The 25485-nt window shown below is 55.5% G+C and overlaps 1 protein-coding gene across 3 annotated transcripts; it reads left to right on the top strand.

The window, feature by feature from the left end:
- On the top strand, positions 1-21051 carry Miga2 (mitoguardin 2). 3 transcript variants are annotated; one of them, XM_070014811.1, is made up of 16 exons: positions 1-82; positions 2900-3143; positions 4921-5131; positions 6705-6817; positions 7630-7747; positions 7938-8074; positions 10607-10724; positions 11602-11702; positions 12142-12257; positions 12675-12747; positions 12841-12927; positions 16949-17047; positions 17348-17482; positions 18531-18584; positions 19204-19320; positions 19450-21051. In XM_070014811.1, exons 2-16 carry the CDS (start codon positions 3048-3050, stop codon positions 19654-19656), a joined length of 1782 nt encoding a protein of 593 aa, XP_069870912.1. In that variant the 5' UTR covers positions 1-82; positions 2900-3047; the 3' UTR covers positions 19657-21051. The 3 variants fall into 3 exon arrangements, with proteins under 3 accessions (XP_069870912.1, XP_069870910.1, XP_069870911.1); XM_070014809.1 differs by lacking the exon at positions 1-82 and adding an exon at positions 94-177; XM_070014810.1 differs by lacking the exon at positions 1-82 and adding an exon at positions 641-665.
- The last annotated feature ends 4434 nt before the right edge of the window (positions 21052-25485 follow it).

Here is a 25485-nt window from a genome sequence, read left to right on the forward strand (position 1 = left end):
CCACGCCCCCCCGCGTCAGGATGTTTGGTTGCGGTCCCGCCGGGGAAGGAGACGCTGCCCTTCCGCAGCCATGGGCTCCCGGGTGAGTGCGGCCGCCCGCCGGAGGGCATCGCGGCCGGGCCCGGGGCCGAGGCTCGCGGCGGGCCCGCCCGCGCAGAGGACTCGGGGGGGCCGCAGGTGTGCCGGCGTCTGTGGGTCGGGACGGTGCCCAGCTTGGAATGGGCGGCGCGAGCGGGTGGCCTTGCATGGGGGGTCGAACGAGAGCGGCCCCGGGCCCGGAGGGGCGGCCTGGGCCCGGCACGCGGCTGGCCGCAGCCGGGGCGAGGGGTCCGGGCCGCCTTGCGGGCTCGTGGGCGGCGCCGAGGGCCGTTCCCAGCATGGGCAGCGCTTGGGGGGCCCGGCTCGGGCCGCAGACGCAGGTATCGCTGAGGTGCGGCGTGGGGGCGCCCCGGGCCCAGGGCTGCGCGGGGGGTGCACAGGACGGCTGGGCCGAGGGTGAGGAGGAGGGGACGCTGCAGGATCAGGTGGGATGGGGGTGGTGCTCGCCGGAGGCGGCTATCTGGGGCAGAGGTGCCGGTGGAACGTTCGCGCGAGAAGCCGTGGTGTTGTCAGTGCCCTGCGGCGGAGGTGCCATGCCCAGGACTGTGGAAATGGTGGCTGCCCAGGTGGGGACAGACCCTGTCCAGCACTCAAAGTGTCATCATGCGGTGGCATGTTGTCAACGTGGGGAAGAAGTGGAGGCTTCTCTCCTCGGAGCATGGGAGGTGCCGTGCATAGGCTGGGTTTGAACCCTTCCTTTCAGTGAAAAGATGGGGGGGGGGGTCTAGTGTCTCACCTTTCTCTTGCTGGGGACTCTCAGGCAAAGGCCCGGCCTCAGTCTGTACCTGCACGTCTGGCCCTTGGAGCCTGTATCAGCCATTCTCTAATACTACGTGGACTTCTCTGAAGTGCAGAGTCCCAAAGTCCATCGGGGTGGCATGAGGAACAGTGACAATAGTGGCAGACAGTAGCTAAGAGTGCCCGCTACAGTCTTGGGGGAGTGGAGAGGGTCACACAAGTGACCTTGGGTGAGGTTGCTCATCTTCAGCCTCAGTTTCTCCATCCTCAAGATGAACTGTGGTTATGGTGTGTATGTGACTGGACTCAAAACCCTAGCACATAGCCAGTTGGCTTGTAGTAAGAGCCTGAGGGGAAAAATGTAGGCACTGAGCCTCTAATGTTCTTTTCTTTCCCGTAAGCCAAGCCAGGCTGGGGTCAAGAGGAGAGGCTTACAGAGCTGAACTGCAGGCCCTGACCACTGGAGGTCACAGTTACAGCTGAGATGGGGGCCCCTGGCAGGATGTCTGAGTACCCTGGACAACACTGGCGGTTTCCTTAGTCCTAGAACATTATCCTGCTACCCCTCCCAGCCCCCACCTACACCTTCTCCGCCTAGAGCTGAACTGATAGGACCTTCCGCTCTTCCCACTCATCAGGCAGACGCTGTTTCTTGTGCTGGCTCAGTGACTTTGGCTGTCATCCCAGGGAAACAGGGTCTGCCTTGGCCTGTGTGTACCTTCCATTGGAGGCCCTAGGAGACCTTGAAGGCACCCTTGAGTGTAGTTCTCCTGTTGAGGTGATCAAGACACTTCCCGGTCTTGGGGTGGGCTGTAGGGAACCCAGGGCAGGCCTGGGGTCACTGGGAAAAGTGAACTTGCCCTCTGGGTCCTCCCGGGGCTGCACTTCCTCCTCCATGTCCAACTTAGCACAAGGATTGCATTGAAGAGTCTAGCGTCCGATAGACCTTGATCCAGACCCGGATTCTACCACATATCAGCCACATGACTTTGGATTCCGGATTTAGCCTTCCAGAGACTGGAAGTTTTCATAGGAAGGCGGGGGCAGCCTGGGGGAGGGAGAACACAGAACATCTGCTTCACGGAGTCACTGGGATTTAGTGAAATGAGGGCAGCATGGAAGTTCACGGGTCAGGGTGGTAGTAGTGGTGACTGGAGAAAGATTTTCCTAGTCCAGTCTACAGGAAGTGAGTTCGTCTTGGCTTCCTAGAAGAGGAGGGAGGTGTGATGATTCCATCTGGCGCCTGAAAACTCAGATTAGTACGTGGCCTATGGGATAAAAAGGTGGAGAAAGGCTGGGCACTGGTGGCTCACACCTGTCATCCTAGCTACTCAGGAGGCTGAGATCTGAGAATCACAGTTCAAAGCCAGCCAGGCAGGAAAGTCCATGAGCCTCCTATCTCCAGTTAACCACCAGAAAACCAGAAGTGGCGCTGTGGCTCAAGTGGTAGAGCGCTAGCCTTGAGCTGAAGAGTTGAGGGACAGCGCCCAGACCCAGGGTTCACGCCCCACAACCGGCCAAAAAATAAAATAAAATAAAGGCAGAGAAAGAGCCCAGCACAGTGGCTCACGCCTGCAATCCTAGCCACTCAGGAGGCTGAGAGCTGAGGATCGTGATTCCAGGCCAAGTCCATGGGACTCTTACTCCATTTAACCATCAAAAAGCTAGAAGTGGAGCTGTGGCTCAAAGTGGTAGGGTACTACTGGAGTAAAAACACTCAGGGACAGCACCCAGGCCCTGGTTTTAGGCCCATGAATGACAAAAATAAAAATAAAAACAATAACAACAAAGGCTGAGAAAAAGTCTAGCAGCTAGCTCTGAGCTGGAGGGGGACCTGTTTGTCTCCCAGGCCCTGGGTCTCTTTGGGTCCAGCATTCCAGACCTGGGCTCAAAGTGGGTGTGTGGCTAGGGGGCTCTAGCTGCTTGGCTGGGGGGTAGGTATGGTAGACTGAGGGCCGATTCTAGGCCTTGCGTTCCAGATGCAGGCTTTGTGCTCACCTGAGGGTGCTCTGGTGTGCATCTTGGCACATTCTTGTATCTAACCTGGTCATCTCTCTCTCAGTGCGGTGGAGGAACTTTCTGGTATGTGTGGCCCTGCCCTGCCGGGGTGCAGACAGTGCCCGGAACCCAGCCAGCAGCCAGTTGAAGACACTGTGTGTGGACACTCTGGGCCCTGAGGGCTCTTGCCTGGGGTGTCTGTCGGTCTTGCCATGGCGTTCCGGAGGACCGAGGGCATGTCCATGATCCAAGCCCTGGCCATGACAGTGGCCGAGATTCCTGTGTTCCTGTACACAACATTTGGGCAGGTAAGGATTGGGGTGTATTGGGGTCCTGTCCTCGCTTACCTCCCTTATTCAAGAAACACTGAGGGCTGGGAAGGTGGCTCAGTGGTAGAGCGCTTGCCTTGCATGCCTGAGGCCCTGGGTTCGATTCCTCAGCACCACATAAGCAAAAAGAAAAAAGCCGGAAGTGGCGCTGTGGCTCAAGTGGAAGAGCACTAGCCTTGAGCTGAAGAGCTGAGGGACAGTGCCCAGGCCCAGAGTTCAGGTCCCACGACCGGACCCAAAAAAAAAAAAAAAAAAAAAAAAAAAAAAAAGAAACACTGAGCCGGGCGCTGGTGGCTCACGCCTGTAATCCTAGCTACTCAGGAGGCTGAGATCTGAGGATCGCGGTTCAAAGGCAGCCCGGGCAGGAGAGACCGTGAGACTCCTATCTCCAATAAAACCACCAGAAAACCGGAAGTGGCGCTGTAGCTCAAGTGGTAGAGCGCTCGCTTTGAGCTGAAGAGCTGAGGGACAGCGCCCAGGCCCAGAGTTCAAGCCCCACGACCGACAAAAAAAAAAAAAAAAGAAACACTGAGTGTTGCCACCACTGTCCTGAGCATCTGAGTCTGGGGCCCTGCGCCTGGTCTTCGCCTCAAGGCTGTGCAACTTCTAGTTTCTCCAGTCCATGGGAAGGGTCAGTCTGGCCTTCTCTGACAGCCTGAGCTGTTTGAGTGTGTTGGGGCCCCTTGACACTCCCCAAAAGCTCTACCCCATGGGACACAGCCCCACCCAGTGCCCCCAGCCCAGCAGCAGAGGGTGAGCGGGAAGCCCTGGGGTGGATTCACATGCAGTGGTCAGGTGAACAATACATTCACTTCCATCAGCTTTGATCATTGACAAATGGGGACCAGCAGACCTGGGCTTGAGGTTTCTCTGTCTGTGGTCACTTTCTCTCTCTCTCTCTCTCTCTCTCTCTCTCTCTCTCTCTCTCTCTCTCTCTCTCTCTCTCTGTCTCTCTCTCTCTGTCTCTCTCTCTCCTGTGCCAATCCTGGAGCTTGAACTTAAGGCCTGGGTGCTGTCTTTGAGCTTCTTTTCACTCAAGTCTAATGTGCTCTACCATTTGAGCCACAGTTCCACTCTAACTTTTTGCTGGGTAATTGGAGATTAAAGTCTCTTACTGGGGCTGGGAAGGTGGCTCAGTGGTAGAGCGCTTGCCTTGCATGCATGAGGCCCTGGGCTCAATTCCTCAGCACCACATAAGCAAAAAGAAAAAAAACCAGAAGTGTCACTGTGGCTCAAGTGGTAGAGCACTAGCCTTGAGCTGAAGAGCTCAGGGACGGTGCCCAGACCCAGAGTTCAGGCCCCATGACTGGACCCCCCAAAAAAAATAAAGTCTCTTACTGCTTGGGCTGGCTTCAGTCCTTGAGCCTCAGACCTCAGCCTTCTGAGTAGCTAGGATTACAGGTGGGAGCTACCAGCACGTGGCTATGGTCATTTGTATTAATAGGTACAAGCCTTAGTTTCCTCTGTTGGCAAATGGTGGGGATTCCAAAGCATTGCCTTTTGTAGCAGGTGCCTGTGTGTGCCTGTGTGTGCCTGTGCGTGCCTGTGCGTGCCTGTGCGTGCCTGTGCGTGCCTGTGTGTGCCTGTGCGTGCCTGTGTGTGCACTGGCTTTGTGCTGTGTTACACCTCTGTGGTCATGTCTCAGAGAGGCAGGTCCGGTCCCCTTTCCGGTGCTGGCGACTTCTGTCTCCACCGAGTGTCCTGCCCCTGGGAGTTTCCCTGGGCTGGTGTGACACGCCTCCTCTCTCTTCCCCAGTCTGCATTCTCCCAGCTGCGCTTGACGCCGGGCCTGCGGAAGGTCCTCTTTGCCACGGCTCTGGGGACCGTGGCCTTGGCTCTGGCTGCCCACCAGCTGAAGAGGCGCCGGCGGAAGAAGAAGCAGGTGGGCCCTGAGGTGGGGGGCGAGCAGCTGGGCACGGTGCCCCTGCCCGTCCTCATGGCCCGCAAGGTCCCGTCAGTGAAGAAAGGTAGGTGGGAAGTGCAGGACGACCACACCCCGAGGATGTCAGCTGAGCTGCCTGCCTGTCTCAAGCCGAGTTTCCCTCATCCATAAATTGGGGTGACGCTAGAGCCCCCTTCCTGAAGTCATTGTTAGGGCCTGGTGGGGTAAGAGCCAAATGCACGTCTGGCCTAGGTACTGGTTGTGGGTGTTCTCATTACTTGAGGGGGTTTTGAGAGCAAAGATGGGGTGGCGGGCGTGATTCAGTAGTAGGCATGGCGCCTGTGTGGAGGGGAACGCTCTCCCCAGGAACAGAGAAGGCACTATAGTGTTTCCACCAAACCATCTCTCCCATTTCCACACTTAAGAAAAAGAAAAAAAAAAACATAGGCGCTGGGCACGGGTGCCTCATATCTGTGATCCTAGCTGCTCCGGAGGCAGACCCTTGAGATCTGTGGATCGAGATGTGAAGCCAGCCTGAGCAAAAGGTCTAAGATTCTGTCTCCAATCAGCCAGCAAAGCGCCAGACTAGAGGCAGGGTTTAAGCAGTAGAGCACCAGCCTTGAGTGGAAAAAGCCAAGTGAGAACATGAGACCCTGAGTTTAACCCCTGTAATGGCACCAAAAAAGAAGAAGAAGAAAAAAGATTAATTTGCTTGTAGATTTGACCTTTTTAGAGCATACTTCCAAGCTTTGACACACATGAAGGGCCTATTCAGTCACTCCCTGATGCCCTTGTCCCCTTGTTAGTCCCCGCCTCCCCTCTCCCAGCCCTGGCAGCCACCAAGGTTTGTGGCCGGACAGCCTGGTTTTAGAAAATGCCTGTAGCTCCTGGTTATCTTCTGACAGCTTCTTGTCACGCCTATCTTGTCAGGAGAAACCTGTTTTCTTCCCTCACTTGAAATTCTTTGGTACACTGTGGGCAGGTGGCTCACGCCTGTAATCCTAGCTACTCAGGAGGCTGAGGTCTGAGAATTACAGCTCAAAGCCAATCCAGGCAGGAAAGTCTATGGGATTCTTTTTTTTTTTTTTTTTTTGGGTCCGGTCATGGGGCCTGAACTCTGGGCCTGGGCGCTGTCCCTCAGCTCTTCAGCTCAAGGCTAGCACTCTACCACTTGAACCACAGCGCCACTTCCGGCTTTTTTCTTTTTGTTTATGTGGTGCTGAGGAATCGAACCCAGTGCCTCAGGCATGCAAGGCAAGCGCTCTACCACTGAGCCACCTTCCCAGCCCTATGGGATTCTTATTTCCAGTCTACTACCAGAAAAATAGTAGAGCATTAGCCTTGAACAAAAATGCTCAGGCACAATGCCCACACCCTAAATTCAAGCTTAGGACTGGCATGCACACAACCAAGTCATATATATAGACATATTGATATCTATATCTATTTAAATCTGTCTCAACTGTGATTTGGAAAGAGGATTATTAGTCATTGCTCAGCTCAGGTGGCTGTGCCGGGTGAGCAGGGCATGCGGAGGGTCTGCGTCCCTGGGCACGTCCTTCCTCCAGGGGCTGTGCTGGCACTAGCTTAGGTCGAGGAGGATGGGCAGGAGGGCCCGGTGGGGCACACCCACCTGACCTGCACCCTGTCCTTCACAGGCTACTCCAGCCGGAGGGTCCAGAGCCCCAGCAGCAAGAGCAACGATACACTGAGCGGCATTTCCTCCATCGAGCCCAGCAAGCACTCAGGCTCCTCCCACAGCTTGGCCTCGGTGAGAGGGGGCAGCACACCCTGTTCCAGGGGTCCCACACAGGCACTGGGAGTTCGTCAGGGATGGAGGTGGGGACAGGTGCAGGGAGAGGAGCTGAGGTCCCCGAGAAGGTGCTTATCTGTGCCGCTACCAGCTGCCGTTTCCTGCCGATGCATGGAGCTAGCAGATGCTGCCATCTGGAGATAAGACAGAGGCGATTGTTGGCCCACCGTGTGGCTTTGGTTTGTTCATGTGTTTAGAAATCCATTCAGCAGCTGGAGGCTTAGGCTCCTCAAGAGACTGAGATCTGAGGATCACAGTTCAACACCAGAAAGGGCAGAAAAGGCCATGAGACTCTTTATGTCCAGTTAGCCAGCATAAAGCCAGAAGTGGAAATGTAGCTCAAGTGGAACAGCACCACAGAATGGCACCTGGATGTTGCATTTATGTCTTAGAACCAGCACAAAATTTTAAAAGAAAAGAAAGGGGAAAAAAATCTGTTGAGCCAGAAGCGAGCCCCAGCTCTGGGGCCTGGGAACACGGGGGTGAGCAAGACAGGGTTCTTGCCTGACGGAGCCCGGAGCTCCTGCAGGAGCGGGTGAGGGGCATGCAGGGTGGTGCGTGCTCTCCTGTCTGTCTGATGGAGCAGGGGCTGGGCAGGTCTGGGCTCCCCAGGCCAGCCGTGGCTCCCCGTGTCCTCTGCCTTGCTACTTTCTGGGAGCACTTGGCCCACTCAAGCAGGGAGGCCATGTGTCTACAGTCAGGCCGAGGAGGGGCCACAAAGGGTCGGGAAGGACTCATGCCCTGTCCTTGTCTTTGTGCCTGGCCCCCAGATGGTGGTGGTGAACTCCTCCAGCCCTACAGCTGCGTGCTCAGGACCGTGGGAAGCCCGAGCGATGGAAGAGTCTGTGCCCGCCACGGATGGCAGTGCCGAGAGCCTCTATGTGCAAGGTGGGCCTGGGGTGGTGGGAGGATGGCCTTCCAGCATTCGGCACCCTCCACTGTCCCAGATTCCCCGATCAGCAGCGTCCACCTCAGAGGGGCCCTCCGGACCCAAGCACACGGTCCATCACTGCCCCGGGGCCGGGCCGCACAGTTCACGGGAATCGGGCTGACTCTCCCTTCTGTTGCTGGTGTGCAGGCATGGAGCTGTTCGAGGAGGCCCTGCAGAAGTGGGAGCAGGCACTGAGTGTGGGCCAGAGGGGGGATGGCGGCAGCACCCCCACCCCAGGGGACAACCTCCGGAACCTGGAGATCGAGTCTGAGGCACTGTCGGAGGTAGGCGGGGTGGGAGAGGGGCAGCCTAGTTCATGAAGGTACTCGAAGTAAATAAAATAGTTTATATAACAGGCTGAGCACAGGGTCTGGATGTGGTCATTGCTGGGTAAACAGACCTGATAATAGGCCGGTCTTATCAACTCTGCTGTGGTGCCAGGTTGGAGGCACATGCTTGAGATCCTGGAACTCTGGAAGCCAAGGCAGTGTGGGCTACATAGCGAGGGAGAGGAGGAGGGAGCAAGGGAATAATAGGATGGGAGGAAGAATAAGAAAGAAAAAGTAGAGGCTGAAGGAGGGCAGGAGGGAGGGGGAGGCGAAGGGAGGGAGCATCCAGGAAGAGAGGACAGCAGTGCCGCTCTGTTCACAGGTGATTGCATCTCAGGCCTTTGTTGCTTTTTTCCTTACACGTTGCTTGGGCACCGGTCAAGTTTTCTATAGTATTTGTTTCTCTGTCCTGAAGGGAAAATTTAGGCTAAAAGTAAACATTTCTGTAAAGATCACACTAGGCCTCTGTCCTGGGGTGATGCTCGCTGAAGTGGTCTGTAATAGGTCAAGAGCAGCTAGCAATCTGATCGCTGTTAGTGGGTCAGGCTCTCTGTGGCCACCAAGGAGGGGGATTGACTGGCTCCGGACGTGTCATGTTGGGAGGTAAAGTCTCTTGAACTTTACCGAGTGGGCTGGCTTCGAACCATGATCATCAGATCTCAGCCTCCTGAGTAGTTAGGATTACAGCTGTGATCCATCATGGGTACTTGGCTATAATCCTTTTTACTCAGTAGCTGAAAGGAGATAGTGGGCATGCACAACCCCATCTAGCTTTCTACTGATTGAGATGGGGCCTCAGTCTCTGGAGTAGCTAGGATTACAGGTGTGCACCACCCTGCCCAGCTCATTGTGCTTCTGCTGTCACACCTAAGAAACATTGGCCTACACCAAGGTTATTTCACAGAGAAAGAGATGGCAGGCATCCACCACGTGAAGCATGGCCGCCCCGCTGCAGCAGCGTGGCCTGTGGGCCTAGAGTCTTGTGCCCCAGGGCCCCGGTTTCTGTTCTCCCAAGCTCTAGCCAGGTGCCTGGGCCACTTTACCTCCTCAAGTTTCCTCTTTGAAAGAGGATCGCGGTGTCCTTTCTTTTCCTGGGGAGGGGAGAGTTGGGGTGGGGGTGGGTGCACCTCCAGGCTGAGCAGCAAGGTCCTGATCTCGGCCTCCGCGATGGCTGCCTGTCTCCTCCCAGCCTCGGGCCAACTGCCCCCCCGCCCCCGTCTCCTCCCCAGGGTCCAGTTACTGCAGGTGCAGCACTAACAGCCTCTGTGGAAACTAGTCTGGCCGGCTCTCGCTGCACCTGGGGCCTGCTCCTGGGCTGGGGAACAGCACCCCTCTTCCTGGGCCTGAGCCAGGGGGCAGGGCACTCCTTGAAGACAGTGCGCAGAGGGATCTGCACACACCACTCTGCTTGTAGCCAAGGCCCTGCCTGGACCACCTCTTCTCTGCCACTTCGTCCTTTCCAGACTGACAGCCCCTTGCTGCCTAGCCCTGCCAGCACCTGGCCATGACCTCAGAGTGTCCTGGTGCTGGACCTCACGAAGCACCCCCATACCGCGGTACTAGCTCTTCCCTGTCTGCCCTGCTGCCTGCATGCGGTAGCCCTGTTCTGCAAGGAAGATCTCCACTTCCTTCAAGGCTTTCTCAGGCACACAGGGTTCATGCATTTCAGGCCCACAGCTTGTTTAGAGCTACAAGGTCCTCTCTTTGTATGCAAAAGCAATCACTGTGGCACTGGAAGTTGTGTCCTTTTTCTGCTTTAAGCCTTTCCTGAGATGCTTGGAGGTGGCACTCTTATTTCTGTTGAGGAAGAGGGTGACTGCTTATCAGAATTCTCAAAGGAACTGGTGCTGCTGAGATCTGAACCTGGCTGTTCTCAGCTGTTGAGCAGCTCTGTTTGTTTGGTAGAAAGTCTCATGTTGCATTTAAGGTTTTCTAGAAGTTAGGTATGGTGGTGCATGCCTGTAGTCCTAGCACTTAGGAGGCTGAAGCAGGAGGATCTCAAGTTTACGGCTAGCCTGGGCTAGAAAGTTAGACCCTCTTGTGAAACTATAAAGAACTTGGAGTGAGGGGCCGGTGGCTCATGCCTATAATCCTAGCTACTCAGGAGCCTGAGATCAGAGGATCGCAGTTCAAAGTCAGCCCAGGCAAGAAAGTCCATGAGGCTTTTATCTCCAATAAACCACCAGAAAAACAAGCGGCTCTGTGGCTCAAGTGGTAGAGTGCTAGCCTTGAGCTGAGAGCTGAGGGACAGTGCCCAGACCCAGAGTTCAAGACCCATGACTGACAAAAAAAAAAAAAGAACTGCCGCGACCAGAGACAAGGCAGTAATGGAGACAGGACCATGGAATTGAGGTTTGGGATACCAGGAGACCTGGAGTCTTCCTCAATAGCTAGGATTATAGGCTTAGTGGCAGCTTTTTCCCACTCATGTTTACTCCTGGCTTGGGAGCTCACTGGGTTGAGCTGATGCCTTTGCTCTCACCACAGCCAGAATCTCAGCGCAGGGAGTTTGCAGAAAAGCTGGAGTCCCTGCTACACCGGGCCTACCATCTGCAGGAAGAGTTCGGCTCCACCTTCCCCTCTGACAGCATGCTGCTGGACCTTGGTGAGGGCCTCTGTGGGGAGCTGGGGAGGGGAGAGCTGGGGGCTGGGCCCCAGGGCTGCAGATGCATCACAATCTCTGGATCCTTTGCCAGATGGGGAAACTGAGGCAGGAGTAGAGCTGAGATGAGGCCTGGGCATTACTGGCCCCTGCCCCTTGGGTGCCAGTCCCAGGGCTTAGGTGTCTGCACCCTCTCCCCCCCCCCCCCCCGCCCAATAGCTCTTCGGGGGCTTTGGGCGACCCCTTGTCCTGCTGGTACCCTGCTGGTGGATGGAGGATGGGTTGGCTCACACAGTGGTTAGGCCAAAGCAGGCCTGAAGGCTGAGGCTTCACTGCCTCGTGGAGGTGGGAGGAGGTGGCATCGCTGAAGTGCACTGGTTGCTCAGTGCAAGGCCAGTTCCCTCCTGGTGCCTGTGGTGTGCTGTGCCCTTGTAGTGCATGGCACCCTCCTCGAGCTTCCCGTGGCACACAGAGCCCCTTCCACATCACTTACACCCAGCTACCAGTAGGACACTAGGGTCCAGAGAGCTTGGCCAGGCTCCCCAGCTAACGAGGTTTCTCCCCTCTGGCCTTCAGTGTGGCTCTGCCCGCTGGAGTCCCCCTTCCTCTGGCACTTCCTCTCCTGGAGGTCGCTCAGCCTCCCAGGGAGGGCAGCCACCTGCCAACCACAACACACCGTCCACTCGTGCTGCCAGACCTCAGTCTGACGGTGGGGCTGTAGTGAGCATGCGCACCTGCTCGGTGCCACCTCCCAGCATGCCACGGGCAGCCTTGCAGCCCCCAGCCCGCCCACCCAGGCGGAGCCTCTGCGGGCTGGCGGCAGCACTGGGTGCCGGGGTTCCCGCCAGCTCTCGTGGGGCTCAGCTCGGCTCTGTTCTAGAGAGGACCCTCATGCTGCCCCTGACGGAGGGCTCGCTGCGCCTGCGGGCTGACGACGAGGACAGTCTGGCCTCCGAGGACTCCTTCTTCTCCGCCACCGAGGTGACTTGCGGGGGGAGGGGCGTAGTAGGAGGGGGAGCTGGGGGGACCGACCAGGCAGAGTTTGGGGGCCTAGTGGGTGAGCACTCCGTCCATACTGACCTCTCGTTCCTCCAGCCCACTGCTGGAACTCATGGCACAGCATTACTTCCTGCCTTTGCCATGTCGGGGGAAACATAATGTCTCCCCGAGGACGAGAGGACAGAGCGTGCATGTGTCCAGGAGGCAGTCATTCGGGGACAGGCACTGGAGGGGGCAATGTGGAGGTCCAGGGTGGAACTTGAGCCCAGGCCTCCCATTCATGGCATGGCGAGGCTCCCTTTGATGTATCCTGGTAGGCCCATGGGTTAGGGTGTGCTGCCGGGGAGGGCAGGTGCCCTGTCTCCCCCGCCCCAGGGTGCTGCTTACAGGTCTCCTTGCCCTTCCCTCCCTCTCCCTCCAGCTCTTTGAGTCCCTGCAGGTTGGGGATTTCCCCATCCCCCTCTCCAGGCCCGCCGCCGCCTATGAAGAGGCCCTGCAGCTGGTGAAGGAGGGGCAGGTGGCCTGCCGGACCCTCAGGTGAGGGGAGTGGAGGGGTGGGCAGAGGGGCGGGAGGCTGGGGTGACCTCAGTGACAGCTGAGGGCTCAGCCCCAGTGCCAGCACAAAAGAAAGGAAAAAAGGCACCTGGATGGTGGGTGGGAAGAAGGCAGCAACAGTGGCAGAGGCCCTGCCCATCTCTGCCGAGGAGTTTGGCCATTTTCGCCCTTTGTGGGTGAGGATTATCAACGCGTTGTGGCTAACGGAGGCAGACTTCAGCATGAGCCCAGCTCTCATGACCAGACTTGCCACCTGCACCCAGGGCCCAGGACCTTGGCACCAGCCAGAGGTCCCCTGCCAGAGCAAGACAGGGCCAGGCTGGGCAGGGGGGAGTGGGGAGGCCGGAGGGCGGGCTCTGCTGGGCAGGGCCTGTGTAGTAACGCCGCCACTCCCCTCAGGACAGAGCTGCTGGGCTGCTACAGCGACCAGGACTTCCTGGCCAAGCTGCACTGTGTTCGGCAGGCCTTTGAGGTGAGCACCCCACAGGGGGGCAGGCCTGTGGCTCCCCTGTCCGTGAGCTTGGGGAGGCTGGCCGTTCACCCGCTGTCCTCCTTCATTCCTCAGGGGCTTCTGGAGGACAAGAGCAACCAGCTGTTCTTTGGGGAGGTGGGCCGGCAGATGGTGGCTGGCTTGATGACCAGAGCTGAAAAGGTAGCCGCGGCCGGGATCCCCAGCCCCCATACGCACTCCCATCCTACCCTGCTGGTCTGTTTCCTTTCCCTTTTCTCTCCCCCCCAAACTTCAAAAGGTTGTACAAAAGCCAGACACCAGTGGCTCATATCTGTAATTCTAGCTACTCAGGAAGCTGAGATCCAACAATCATGCTTTGAAGCCAGGCCAGGCAAGAAAGTCTATGAGATTCTTACCGCCAGTTACCCACTAAAAAGCCAGAAGTGGAACTATGGCTTAAGGAGTAGAGCACCTGCCTTGAGCAAAAAAGCTCAGGGACAGCATCTAGGCCCTGAGTTCAAGCCCCAGTATTGGCATATACACTGATGCACATGTGCACGCGTGCACGCGCACACACACAAAGTAAAAGAAAATATATGTGAAAGAATGTATAGATTGAATGTATAGGCCTGAAATCTATTTTGAAAAGTAAAATAAAGCTGGGAGCCAGTGACTCACACCTATAATCCTACTTAGGAGGCTGAGATCTGAGGATCGTGGTTCAGAGCCTGCCTGGGCAGGAAAGTCTGTGAGACTCTTATCTCCAATAAACCACTAGAAAACCAAAAGTGGCGCTGTGGCTTAAGTGGTAGACCGCTTGCCTTGAGCTGAAGAGCGCAGGGACAGCGCCCAAGCCCAGAGTTCAAGCCCCACAACCGACAAAAAATAAAACCGAGAATGAGCTCTGAGGGCATCCTGTAACCATCAGAGATCTGGGAAAGGGCTGAGACTTTCCCCAAACCAACTTTGAAAAATAAGAGGTCTGTACTGATTTTTTTTTTGGGGGTCTGGTCCTGGGGCCTGAACTCTGGGCCTGGGCGCTGTCCCTCAGCTCTTCAGCTCAAGGCTAGCGCTCTACCACTTGAGCCACAGCGCCACTTCTGGCTTTTTTCTTTTTGCTTATGTGGTGCTGAGGAATCGCACCCAGGACCTCAGGCATGCAAGGCAAGCGCTCTACCACTGAGCCACCTTCCCAGCCCCTGATTTTTTTTTTTGTTTTATTTTCTTGTAAAGATGCTGTACAGAGAGGTTACATTTACATCAGTAAAGTACATTTCCTGTCTGATTTTTTTACTTCTGGCTCAATTGTATAAAATTTACCAACTGTACAGTACAACAGTAAAAGGTCCCCTGTGCCCTCTGACCCTGCTGCAGTCTGTGCCCGCCCACCAGCTTCATGGACACTGTGCCCCTTGGACATAGTCCTCAGCCCATGTGCCCTCCCGTCGGCCCACAAACTTGACTTTGTGGAATCACAGTGTACCTCATTCATCTCTACACTCGAGGACATGGAGTGATTGCTGCTGAGTGCACAGCCCTCCATTGTGTGGGCTGGCTGTGGCCTATTTCTAATACACGAACCTGTTTGGGTGGCATCTGCTCTTCACCGTGGGCATCCTCACACAGATCCCTGGGAGGCCCTGGGAGTTCAGGCTGCAGCAGGTCATTCTGTTGACCAGTGGAGCTTGCCAGTTTGGCCTCTGAGAAGCCTTGGCACAAGAACATTGTGTCATGCCTGTATCAGTAACCTGAAGTCCTTGTTGTTTTACCCGGTACTTTATGGAGCTTTGATTATGGGCGAGGTGCTGTCATTTTTTCAGTTTATTGCCCACTTGTGCTTGTTTATATGGGTTTGGTACAGTTTTCTCATGTCTGAGTCTTTTCTTCTCACATGCTTGGTAATCCTACAAATCACATCTGAACAGCCCCGCACTTACAGGCTCACACCTGTAATCCTAGAAAGGCTGAGAGTTGAAGGATTGCACATTCCTGAACAGAAAAGTATAATTGACCCATAATAACCAGCAAAAGGCCAGGCTGGTAGTATGGCTGAAGTGGTAGAGTGCCTGTTTAGTAAGAGGTAGGGTTTGTAATTCTACTCAGAATGTTGAGATTGGAAGATCCCAGAATCCAGTTCAAAACCAGCCCAGGCAGGAAAGGCTGGGAGGTTTATCTCCAATTAATCACAAAAAGGCAGAAGTGGAGTTGTGACTCAAGTGGTGGGGCACCAGCCGTGAGCTTTTAGAAAAGCTAAGCAAGAATGCAGAATACTGAGTTCAAGCCCTAGTACTGGCACAAAACAACAAACGAACAAGAACCCTTCATCTTCTCACATCTTCCACCTTTGTAAGATGTCCGTCACGGCTGCTACCCATGATGGGAGCTGGAGCTGGTACGTGAGTGTGGGCGCCTCGCATTGTCCAGGCTGCAGGCTAGATGCTCTGCTGCTGCTTCATGCTGCGCTGCCCTGGGCTTTGGCATGTGGTGCCTCTGCTCTTGGTACATTATTTCCATTTTTTTTTTTGGTAATAGATCCTGAGGCTTGAACTCGGGTCCTGGACACTGTCCCTGAGCTGTTATGCTCAAGACTAGCACTCTGCCACTTGAGTCACAGCATCACTTCTAGCTTGTTAGTTGGAGATAAGAGTCCTAACACTTTCCTGCCCTGACTGGCTTCAAACCTGGATTGTCAGCTCTCAGCCTCCTGGGTAGTTAGGATTACAGGTGTGAGCCACCAGATCCTGGCTCACTTCTCTCTCTCTCTCTCTCTCTCCCTCTCTCTCTCTCTCTCTTTTGTCAGTTGTGGGTCTTGAACTCCGCTGGGGCGCTGTCCCTCAGCTCTTCCGCTCAAGGCTAGCGCTCTACCACTTGAGCCACTGTGCCACTTCCAGCTTTTTCTGCTTATGGGGTTCTGAGGAATCGAACCCAGGGCTTCGTATATGCAAGGCAAGCACTCTACCACTGAGCCACCTTCCCAGCCCTTCAATTCTCTTTTTAGCTGCAACAACTTTACTGTGAAATACACATGGAAGAGAGCAAGAAGGGAGCTGTAGGATGGCTCTAGGACCAGAGCCTGTGGTGCAGCTGGTCAGGGATTAACCCATCCAGCGTCTGCCTTCTGACCTGCAGTGACCTCAGTTTACCTCCAGTTGCTCTTCTGCCTGGCAGATACATAAAAACTAAAAGTGGAGGTGTGGCTCTAGTGATAGAGTTTAGCCTTGAATGAAAATGCACCTAGCCGGGCGCTGGTGGCTCACGCCTGTAATCCTAGCTACTCAGGAGGCTGAGATCTGAGGATCGAGGTTCAAAGCCAGCCCGGGCAGGAAAGACCATGAGACTCCTATCTCCAATAAACCACCAGAAAACTGGAAGTGGCGCTGTAGCTCAAGTGGTAGAGCACTCGCCTTGAGCTGTAAGAGCTGAGGGACAGCGCCCAGGCCCAGAGTTCAAGCCCCACGACCGACAAAAAAAAAAAAAAAAGAAAATGCACCTAGACCCTGAGGTCAAGCCTTAGTACCAGCACACACACACACACACACACACACACACACACACGCACACGGACACACAATGGAAGGGGCCACTGGGTAGCCCCCAAACACCAAAGCCTGTGCTAAGTCCCATTAGGGGTCCCTAGGCAGGTGGAGCCCGGACTGGCCCCGCCTGGTTAGATGTAGTGCCCAGTCTCCGGAGTTGTAGAATTGGGCCATTTCCTTACTGTCTGTGAGCCACTCTAAAGCCCATCTGAGCCCTGTGGGCGTGGCCCTGAACGGGGGAAGGCATGCCTCTGTGGCGTGTTAGCCACGCCTGCATGCTAGGCAGGCCTTTACCACTGAGGCTCTACCCTAACTCCGTGCCACTCTTGCACTGCTGATGTGCACCTGGGCACTGGGCTGGTGCTGCCCAGACCAGGTAAACATGGGGCTGCGCTTTCCTCCTCCTTGCTCCTGAGGCACAAGGTTGCAAAGATTTGGATCTTTGCTCCTAGCTGTTTGTAGAGTGGGAGCGTGCTGGCGGGCTTCACACCGCCCTGGCCAGCCGTAGGTGCTCGGTACCTAAGTTCTCCAGACAATACACTGCCATGGAGAGATGATTCCAGGGCGAAGCTGCAGGCCTCCCTTGCCACATCCCCATGCTCTAGCCCAGCTCGTCCCTGCGAGTGTCCAGCCGGGTCTCAGCGCCTCTCCCCACAACACAGAACAGGCTGTGCTTGTCTCCACAGAGCCCCAAAGGCTTTCTGGAGAGCTATGAGGAGATGCTGAGCTACGCACTGCGGCCTGAGACCTGGACCACCACCCGGCTAGAGCTGGAAGGCCGTGGGGTGAGTACCTGATCCCCTCTACCAAGGTCATGGCTGGAGGTCGGGGCTGCGGAGCTCCACTGCTTCCAGGCAGCCGAGATGGTGCTGGCACTGTTCAGAGCATGGGTTCCTGTTTCATCCCAGGCCTACATATGAGGGCAGCCCCTGCTGCACCCCAGTACAAAACAGGGAAACGAGGCCTTCACCTGCACATGGGCTCAAGTGCTCAGGGAGATAAAGCCCTCACATGCGTGTGAGCTCAGTCACACGTGGTGGATGAGGCCTTCGTGTGCACGCGGGTTCAGGCACTGCCCCCCATAGGTGGTGTGCATGAGCTTCTTCGACATTGTGCTCGACTTCATCCTCATGGACGCCTTCGAGGACCTGGAGAACCCCCCGTCCTCCGTGCTCGCCGTCCTGAGGAACCGCTGGCTGTCGGACAGCTTCAAGGAGACGGTGGGCCAACCCCCCCCCTTCCACCCCATCACCTGGTCCCGGGCCATTGCCTGAGACCCTTCCTGCCATCCTTGCTGGCTACACCAGGCTGGGTGCCCATCAGGCAGTTCTGTCTGCACCTGCCTCCACGATCTAGGACTGCTGGGGTCTGGTCCAGACACCCACCTCCATGAGTTTCGCATGAGAGTTCCCTCACATTGTTTCACCTGGGCAGGTCTGCTTGGTCAGAGATGGCATTAGTTCAGCCCAGTTTTGATTCAGTCCAATTAGTTAAGCTAAAATAGGGAAAAACACCAGCCAGGTGCCAGAAGCTCACAACTATAATAGGAGCTGAGATCTGAGGATCGCAGTTCAAACCAATCCGGAAAAGAAAGTCCATGTTAACTATCTCCAGTTAACTATCTCCAGTTAACTATCACCAGAAATGATGCTGTGGCTCAAAGTAGTAGAGTGCTAGCCTTGAGCAAAAGAGCTCAGGGACAGTGTCTAAAACCTGACTTCAAACTCCAGGACTGAAAAAAATTAAATGGCCTTCGTACTATCTCTTACTTTTTCCCTCAAAGCTGATGCTCTGCCATTTGAGCCACAGGTTCACTTCTGGCTTTTTGGTGGTTAATTGAAGATAAAGAGTCTCACAGACTTTCCTGCCTCCCCTCCCTCCTTGCCTCAAACTGTGATTGTCAAATCTCATCAGATCTCAGCCTCCTGAGCAGTCAGGATTACAAGTGTGAGTCACAGAACCTGACTAGACTGGCTTTAGCTAAGCTGGTTACAGACATCACTGTTTTTCCCACAAGCCCAGATGAAGTAGACAGAGGAAGAAACTGAGGCTCAGGGAAGGTCAATAAGCCCAGAGACCCACAGCAGTAGGGACTAGAGTCCAGAATCAAGTGGAAATAGTGTGTCTGACTCCAGATTGAGAGGAGAGACGGGACAGAGCTCAGGTAGATGAGCTTCATCTTCCTTCCCAGGCAAGGGCAAACTGCAGGTAAGACCAGGGGCAGATCAGGCCTGTTCTGACACAGGCTGGTCTTTTTCTCTGCCGTAGGCCCTGGCTACTGCGTGCTGGTCGGTCCTGAAAGCCAAGAGGAGGCTCCTAATGGTAAGTGACCAGAGGAGAGCCATGCCAGAGCCTGGGCATGGCCAAGACTCCCTTAGAGAGAGGAAGGGAAGTGGCTACCACAGGAGGCCTCCTGGGGCTCCTGAGGCCCATTGTCCCCATGGCTTTTTAACTCCCCAGGCTGGCTGCCCATCCTGACATTGCCCCTCCTTCCTTAGGAGCTCCCCAAAGGCCATGGAGGACAGTGTTGTCACCTCCAAAGCTGGAAGCGACCCCAGCATGTGTTCAGGACTTAGCAGAGGAGTGGGGCCTGGGGCAAGGAGGAGGCTTGTGCACACAAGTGGGCTGGCTGAGTCTAGACAATGGCGGTGGCAGGATGCCCAGGGAGCCTGCAGAGCCCTCCTGCCCAGCACGCTGCCGGGCCCTGCCCTGCTCCCCTGTGTGGCTCTGCCGCACACAGCCTGTGCCCGGGTGCTTCCTACCCGGGGCCCGCCTCTCACCGTCCTCGCACTGCCACGCCCCCAAGCCACTTTCCCAAGCACTGGAAAGGTGAAGGAGCTGGGATATAAAGGAGCCTTTCAGTTGATTCCACACCCCTACCATGGGCTTGGTAAGCCCTCACCCCCTGGACCCCACCTTTAGTCCTTCCTCTCCCCCACAGGTGCCCGATGGCTTCATCTCCCATTTCTACTCCGTATCGGAGCACGTCAGCCCTGTCCTGGCCTTTGGCTTCCTTGGCCCCAAGCCCCAGCTGGCCGAAGTCTGTGCTTTCTTCAAGGTACCCAGGAACCCCCAGAGGTGCCGTGGATGGGGAGGATAGGCTAGAGCCCTGGCCGTAGAGAAGGGGCTCGGTTGGGTGTGGAGAGCATCACTGGGGCACGCAAGCTGACGCCTGTTGTACCCCCAGCACCAGATCGTGCACTACCTGAGGGACATGTTCGACCTGGACAACGTGCGGTACACCTCGGTACCCGCGCTGGCAGAAGACATTCTGCAGCTGTCCCGGCGCCGCAGTGACATCCTACTGGGCTACCTGGGGATGCCAGCGGCCAGCAGTGTCGGCCTCAATGGGGCACTGCCCCGGGAAAATGGGCCCCTGGAGGAGCTGCAGTAGTGGCAGGCACAGGGAGAGGGCAGCCTGCTGCCTGGGCCTCGTTCACACCGGGGTAGCAGTGAGAAGGTTTCCCCTTCCTTGGAGTTGGTGTCCAAGGGCTGCGGGGCCCAGCGCTAAGCCATGCGGGTCCCCACCTCACCTGGGAACCCTAAGGCCCAGAGGGCGAACATCCATGGAGAGTTGCTGAGCCCCTATGGGTGCACTTGCTGCCCCTGAGGTTCCCCGGGGGAGCTGGAGCTGCCCGGGCCTGGCCGAGAGAAAAGCAGGAAAGTGGTGTGGAGAACTGAGACAGGAGGAGCTAGGGTGCTCTGGTGTGGGACCCCACAATCTCTGACACCTCTCCCAAGGCTGCAGACGAGGGAGCTGGGGGGGAGGAGGCAAAGGGGGGCCACAGGCAGGCCCTGTGGGACGGGGGCACCTTGTGGCCATAGGCCTGGGCTGTCAGAGGTACGACAGGCAGGGACCAGCTCTTGACAAATGGAAGCACCAAACCAGGGCACTGTCTCCCCGCATCATCACGCCCTTCCAAAGACCATCGTTGCTCCCCCATCTCTGCCACCACCAAAGACGGGTGGAGCTGGGTGCCCCATGCCTTCCCTGTGTCCGGAACTCCCTGGTGGTGCTAGGCATGGAGCTGGGGACTCTGGCCCGGGGGTCACCCAGGCCTCTGTCACCTGTGCTGCCATTGGCGGCCAGGGAGCTGGGGAGGGCAGAGGATGCACCCAGCCCAGCGCCGCTCCCCCCCCCCCCCCACACACACACAGCAAGAACTGTGCCAGCACTTGGCCTTCAACACTACGCACACACGCTCTGGAGCCATTAAGAGTGTGAGGCCCGCGCTGGCCCTGCGGATCTCCCTGTTAGCCCTTGTTCCAGTTGCCGCAGGGGTCCGGGCAGCCCTGCATTCCCCCATCTCAGCCTGAGATGGGGTTTTCCATACTGCCTTAACACCATCTGGAGGAGCTGCTCCTTCTAGAAGACTCCAGTGGTTTCTGTCCAGGGTCTAGCACTGGCTTCTGGCACAGGGTCCCCTCCCAGGAATGGAGAGGGCCGTCGAGGGCAGGAAGGCCCACTCAGGAGAGGGAGATGTTGGGCATGGCCAGCACCCCAGAGCCTGGTCCCCAGGCTGGAGGAGCCATGGGCGCCTGCGTGGCAGATAGATGCCTGGAAGGAGCAGCCCCTCCCCCCTCCGCCCCCACATTCCGTTTATTTGCACTTTTCCCCATGCTCTGAATGTAACCCTGGACCACGGCTCTGATGGTCCCAGACGGCGCAGAAGTGGCGTTTTTGTTCTGTCCTGTTTACGTGTCCACGCACTGCCTCTAGCACTCAGTCTGTTGCAGCTTCCAAGTCCGTCCATCATCAGCTGGGAGTCAAATAAACCATTGAAACAGGCTCCGCGCACGCAGCTGGCCGTGGGGTGCGGGCTGCTGGCTTCCTGGGCCAGATCTGGGGGCTTTGACACACTGGGCAGAGGCTCCAGAGGACAAAGGTCAGCAGGAGATGTGACGTGCAGACAGGCCGTGGGTGGTTTGGGCTTTGATCCACGTGGACCATCTAGGGAAGCTGCTGCTCTCATGGTAGGCGTCAGTTTCCACATTGGTAAAATGTAAATATTGGACCAGACCTAAGTACAGACTCACAGGCCATTTCTGTAATCACCTGTCCAGGCAAAGGGCTGGGCTGGGTACTAACAGCAGAAGCCAGCCCCACCAGTTCTTTTCTTTGTGCCAGTCCTGAGGTTTGAACTCAGGGTCTGGATGCTCGCCTTGAGTTTTTTTGCTCAAGGCTAGCACTCTACTTGAGCCACAGCTCCGCTTCTGGCCTTTTCTGAATAGTTTATTAGATAAGAATCTCATGGACTTTCCCACCTGGCTGGCTTTGAATCAGATCTCAGATCTCAGCCTTCTGAATAGCTAGGATTACAGGTGTGAGCCCCTGTCGTCCAGCTCCACCAGGTTTTGTTTTTTGTTTTCTCCATAGTGGGTCTTGAACTGAGGGCCTGGATGCTGTTCTGAGCCTCTTTCTGCTAGTGCTCTACCACTTTAGTCACAGCCCCACTTCCAGTTTTTTGTTTTGTTTTGGAATGGTTAATTAGAGATAAGAGTCTCACAGAGACTTTTCTGCCCAGGCTGGCTTTGAACCGCCATCCTCAGATCACATTCTCCTGAGTAGCTAGGACCAGCTGTGTGAACCACTGGCAGCCAGCTTCCAGGGGTTTTTGTTTTGTTTTTGCCAATACTGGGACTTGAACTTAGGGCCTGGACACTGTCCCTGAGTTTTTTTTGCTCAAGGTTAGTACCCTACTACTTTAGCCACAGTGCCACTTCCAGCTTATTGTGTTTATGTGGTACTTAGGAATTGAACCCGGAGGTTCATGCATGCCAGGCAAGCACTCTACCACTAAGCCACCTTCCCAAAAGATCTAGCCTTTTTTTTTTTTTTTTTTTTGCCGGTTGTGGGTCTTGAACTCTGAGCCTAAGCATTACCCTCAGCTCTTCAGCTCAAGGTGAGCACTCTACCTACCTGAGCCACAGTGCTGCTTCCAGGTTTTAATGAGTGTAAACCACATTTTATTTTAAAAGAGGTTCCATTATATTTTCACACATGCACATGTTCCTTTTTTTTTTTGCCAGTCGTGGGGCCTGAACTCTGGGCCTGGGCACTGCACCTCAGCTCTTTAGCTCAAGGCTAGTGCTCTACCACTTGAGCCACAGCACCACTTCCAGCTTTTTCTGCTTATGTGGCACTGAGGAATCGAACCCGGGCCTCATGCATGCAAGGCAAGCACTGTACCACTGAGCCACCTTCCCAGCCCCCACATGTTCCCTTTCCATCTCTGTCCCCCTTATGACAATCTCAAGCAGGTTTCATTGTTCATCCACACGTGTGTGTGTGCGTGCGTGCGCGCGCGCGCGCGTGTGTGTGTGTGTGTGTGTGTGTATTCATCCTCCCTCTCCAATCTCCCCCTTTCTGCTGATATCTCACTCCAACACAGCCTGCTTAACTTTTTCATGGATTTTGTGTGTGTTTAGGGGTAGTGGCTGGGGGTACAGCTAGTGGTAAAATTCTTGCCTAGCATAAATGAGGCACTGGGTTCTATCCCTAGCACTAGAAGAAAGCAAACTCAAAAGCTATAAAGAGCCAGGAGCTTGGGGCTGGGAAGGTGGCTCAGTGGTAGAGCGCTTGCCTTGCATGCCTGAGGCCCTGGGTTCGATTCCTCAGCACCACATAAGCAGAAGAAAAAAGCTGGAAGTGGCACTGTAGCTCAAGTGGTAGAGCGCTAGCCTTGAGCTTAAGAGCTGAGGGACAGCGCCCAGGCCCAGAGTTCAGGCCCCACGACTGGATCCAGAAAAAAAAAGAACCAGGAGCTTGTGAATCACACCTATAATCCTACTTACTGGAGAGACTTATGATCTGAGGATCAGGGGTCAAAGCCATCCGAGACAGGAAAGTCTGTGACATTGCTCTCCAAATTTCCACCAGAAGACCAGAAATGGCACTGTGGCACAAAGTGGTAGAGCATTAGCCTTGAGTGAAAGCTCAGGGACAATGCCCAGACCCTGAGTTCAAGCCCCTCCACAGACAAAAGAAAACACACATAAATGGTTGCTTGTTTTTATGAAGCAGGGCCCATTTTGGCTCAGGTTTGAGATGGTGCAGTCTATGGTCACGTGCCTCCCTCACTGCTGAGCCTCGTGATGGCCCCACATTGTGGGGGAGTATAGTGACACAGTGTGGGCCCCCCTCCTAGTGGACAAGAGGTGGAGAGGAAGAGGCCATGGGTCTTGATCTGGGATTTACAGCCCATTACATCATTCCTTCGATGCTTACAGGTTTGGCCCTCAGGACACCCCCTCCTCCCCACGCATTAGTCTGAGCACTTCTCTCAAAAGCAAATCCTGTGCCTAGGAATGTCTGCAGGACAGTGCCAGACTTGGGGACCACCAGGCCAAGCCCAGTCACCAATTACATGAGTGATGATGAGCAGAATTGCACACCAGGGCCCAGGCAGGAGGGCAGAAGCCCAGCATGAAGCAATGACTTTTTTATGTTAGTGGTGCTGGTATTGGAACCCACCATCTTATACCTGCTGGTCTTTGTATCCTTGGCTGGTGCTCTGCCACCTGAGCCATACCTCCAGTCCTGATTTTTTGCTTTTTGGAGACAGTCCAGACTTGTCGACTTCTCTGCCCTTAGTTGGCCTCAAACTTAAGTCCTATGGCAATCAATGAAGATCCTGAGTCGACAACCGAAAGTGGCTTCTAGCTTGAGATTGTGTTTCTAACTTCCATCTTCTGGACACCAGAGTTCCACAACCTCCCTGCGATGCAATTTCACGAGGATGGAACCCAGGCAGCCAGCTTCCCTCCTCATCCTGGAGGCCGCATGTGGCACCATCTTGGCCAGGAAGCCCAAGCATCTCAAGAAAGAATGAACCTCTGGCCCAGAGAACAGTGCCCCCTGCATCTCAGGGGGTTCCTAGCCAGTGTGGTGAGATGCATAGGCCGGCCCCGGCTCTGAGACGAGGCTCAGGAGATGCTGGGCTTTGGGAGCTTGTGCAGGCTTCTTTTGGTCTGGCGGGGAGAGGCAGCTAGCAGTTTGGTTCAGAGCCACCAGCCAGGTGCCCCTGGCAGATGGATGCGTGCTTTGGGCCTCACTGCTTTCATTTTTTAGCTGGATGCACTCAGAGCTGATCTGCTGGGTGACTGTGAGGGTAGGACCAAGGATGGGGCGGCTCACAGCCACATCAGGGATACCGCCGGTCTAACCCTGGGCTCAAGAGGAGGCGGGCGCCTCAGACTCCTCCCACACATCTGGGCTGAGTCACCTTCACCTCTGCCATCACAGGACCAGGCGATGCTTCCTTGGTGTATCTCCAGAAATGCTGTGATCCCAGCTGTAGAATCTGCCTCTGAGACAGCCCAGGCAAACGTGGAAAGTCCTATTAGAAACAAACTAAAGCAAAGAGAGGACTGGAGCTAGGGCTTGAAGCAGAGTGCCTGCTTACCAAGTTCAGGGCTCTGAGTTCAAATCCCAGTACCACAAAAATAAAGGAAGAAGCTGGGTGCCAGGTGGTTCACGCCTGTAATTCTAGCTGCTCAGGAAGCTGAGATCTGAGATTCAAGGTTCAAAGCCAGCCCAAACAGGGAAGTCTATGAGATTCTTATCTCATTAAGCACATGCACACTTGCGTGGGTATGCATGAGTATGCGTGCATGCACACACAGACACACAGACACAGGCTATTGCTCTACTACTTGAACCACAGCTCCACTTTGGCCTTGCTCCCCCCCCCATCCCCCCACCCCAGAGTGAGATGGCTCATTGGCTGGGTCTCTAACCAACTGAGCCAAGCTTCCAACCCCTAGAGGACTAGCCTTGAACAAAATTTTAAAAAAAGCTCAGCAGGCCCTGGGTTAAAGCCCCAGGACCAGCAGACACTCCCACCCCCACCCCCCCCCCCTCAAAAGAGGAGAAGGAAGGGAAGGAGGGAGGCCATGTTCCAGTGGCTCATACCTTTAAGTCTACCTACTCAGAAGGCTGAGAGCTGAGGATTGCAGTTTGAAGTGATCCTGGTCAGGAAAGTCTATGAGACTCTTGTCTCTACCAAAAAGCCAGAAGTGGAACTGTGGCTTGTAGAGCATTAGATTTGAGCATGAAAACTTAGGGACAGAGCCTAGGCCTTGAATTCAAACCCCAGGATTGGCACCAAAAAGTAAAATAAGAAAGAAAAGCATCTCCAGGCATCTCCAATTAGGCCTATTTGGAAAGGACAATGCAGTCCACATCCATGTTGGCTGCCACAGCTCCAGCGCACTGCTGGCC

This window comes from Dipodomys merriami, unplaced genomic scaffold (genome assembly GCF_024711535.1).
Source record: "Dipodomys merriami isolate MVZ:Mamm:240054 unplaced genomic scaffold, mDipMer1.0.p SCAF_11, whole genome shotgun sequence".
NCBI classification, from domain to species: Eukaryota; Metazoa; Chordata; class Mammalia; order Rodentia; family Heteromyidae; genus Dipodomys; species Dipodomys merriami.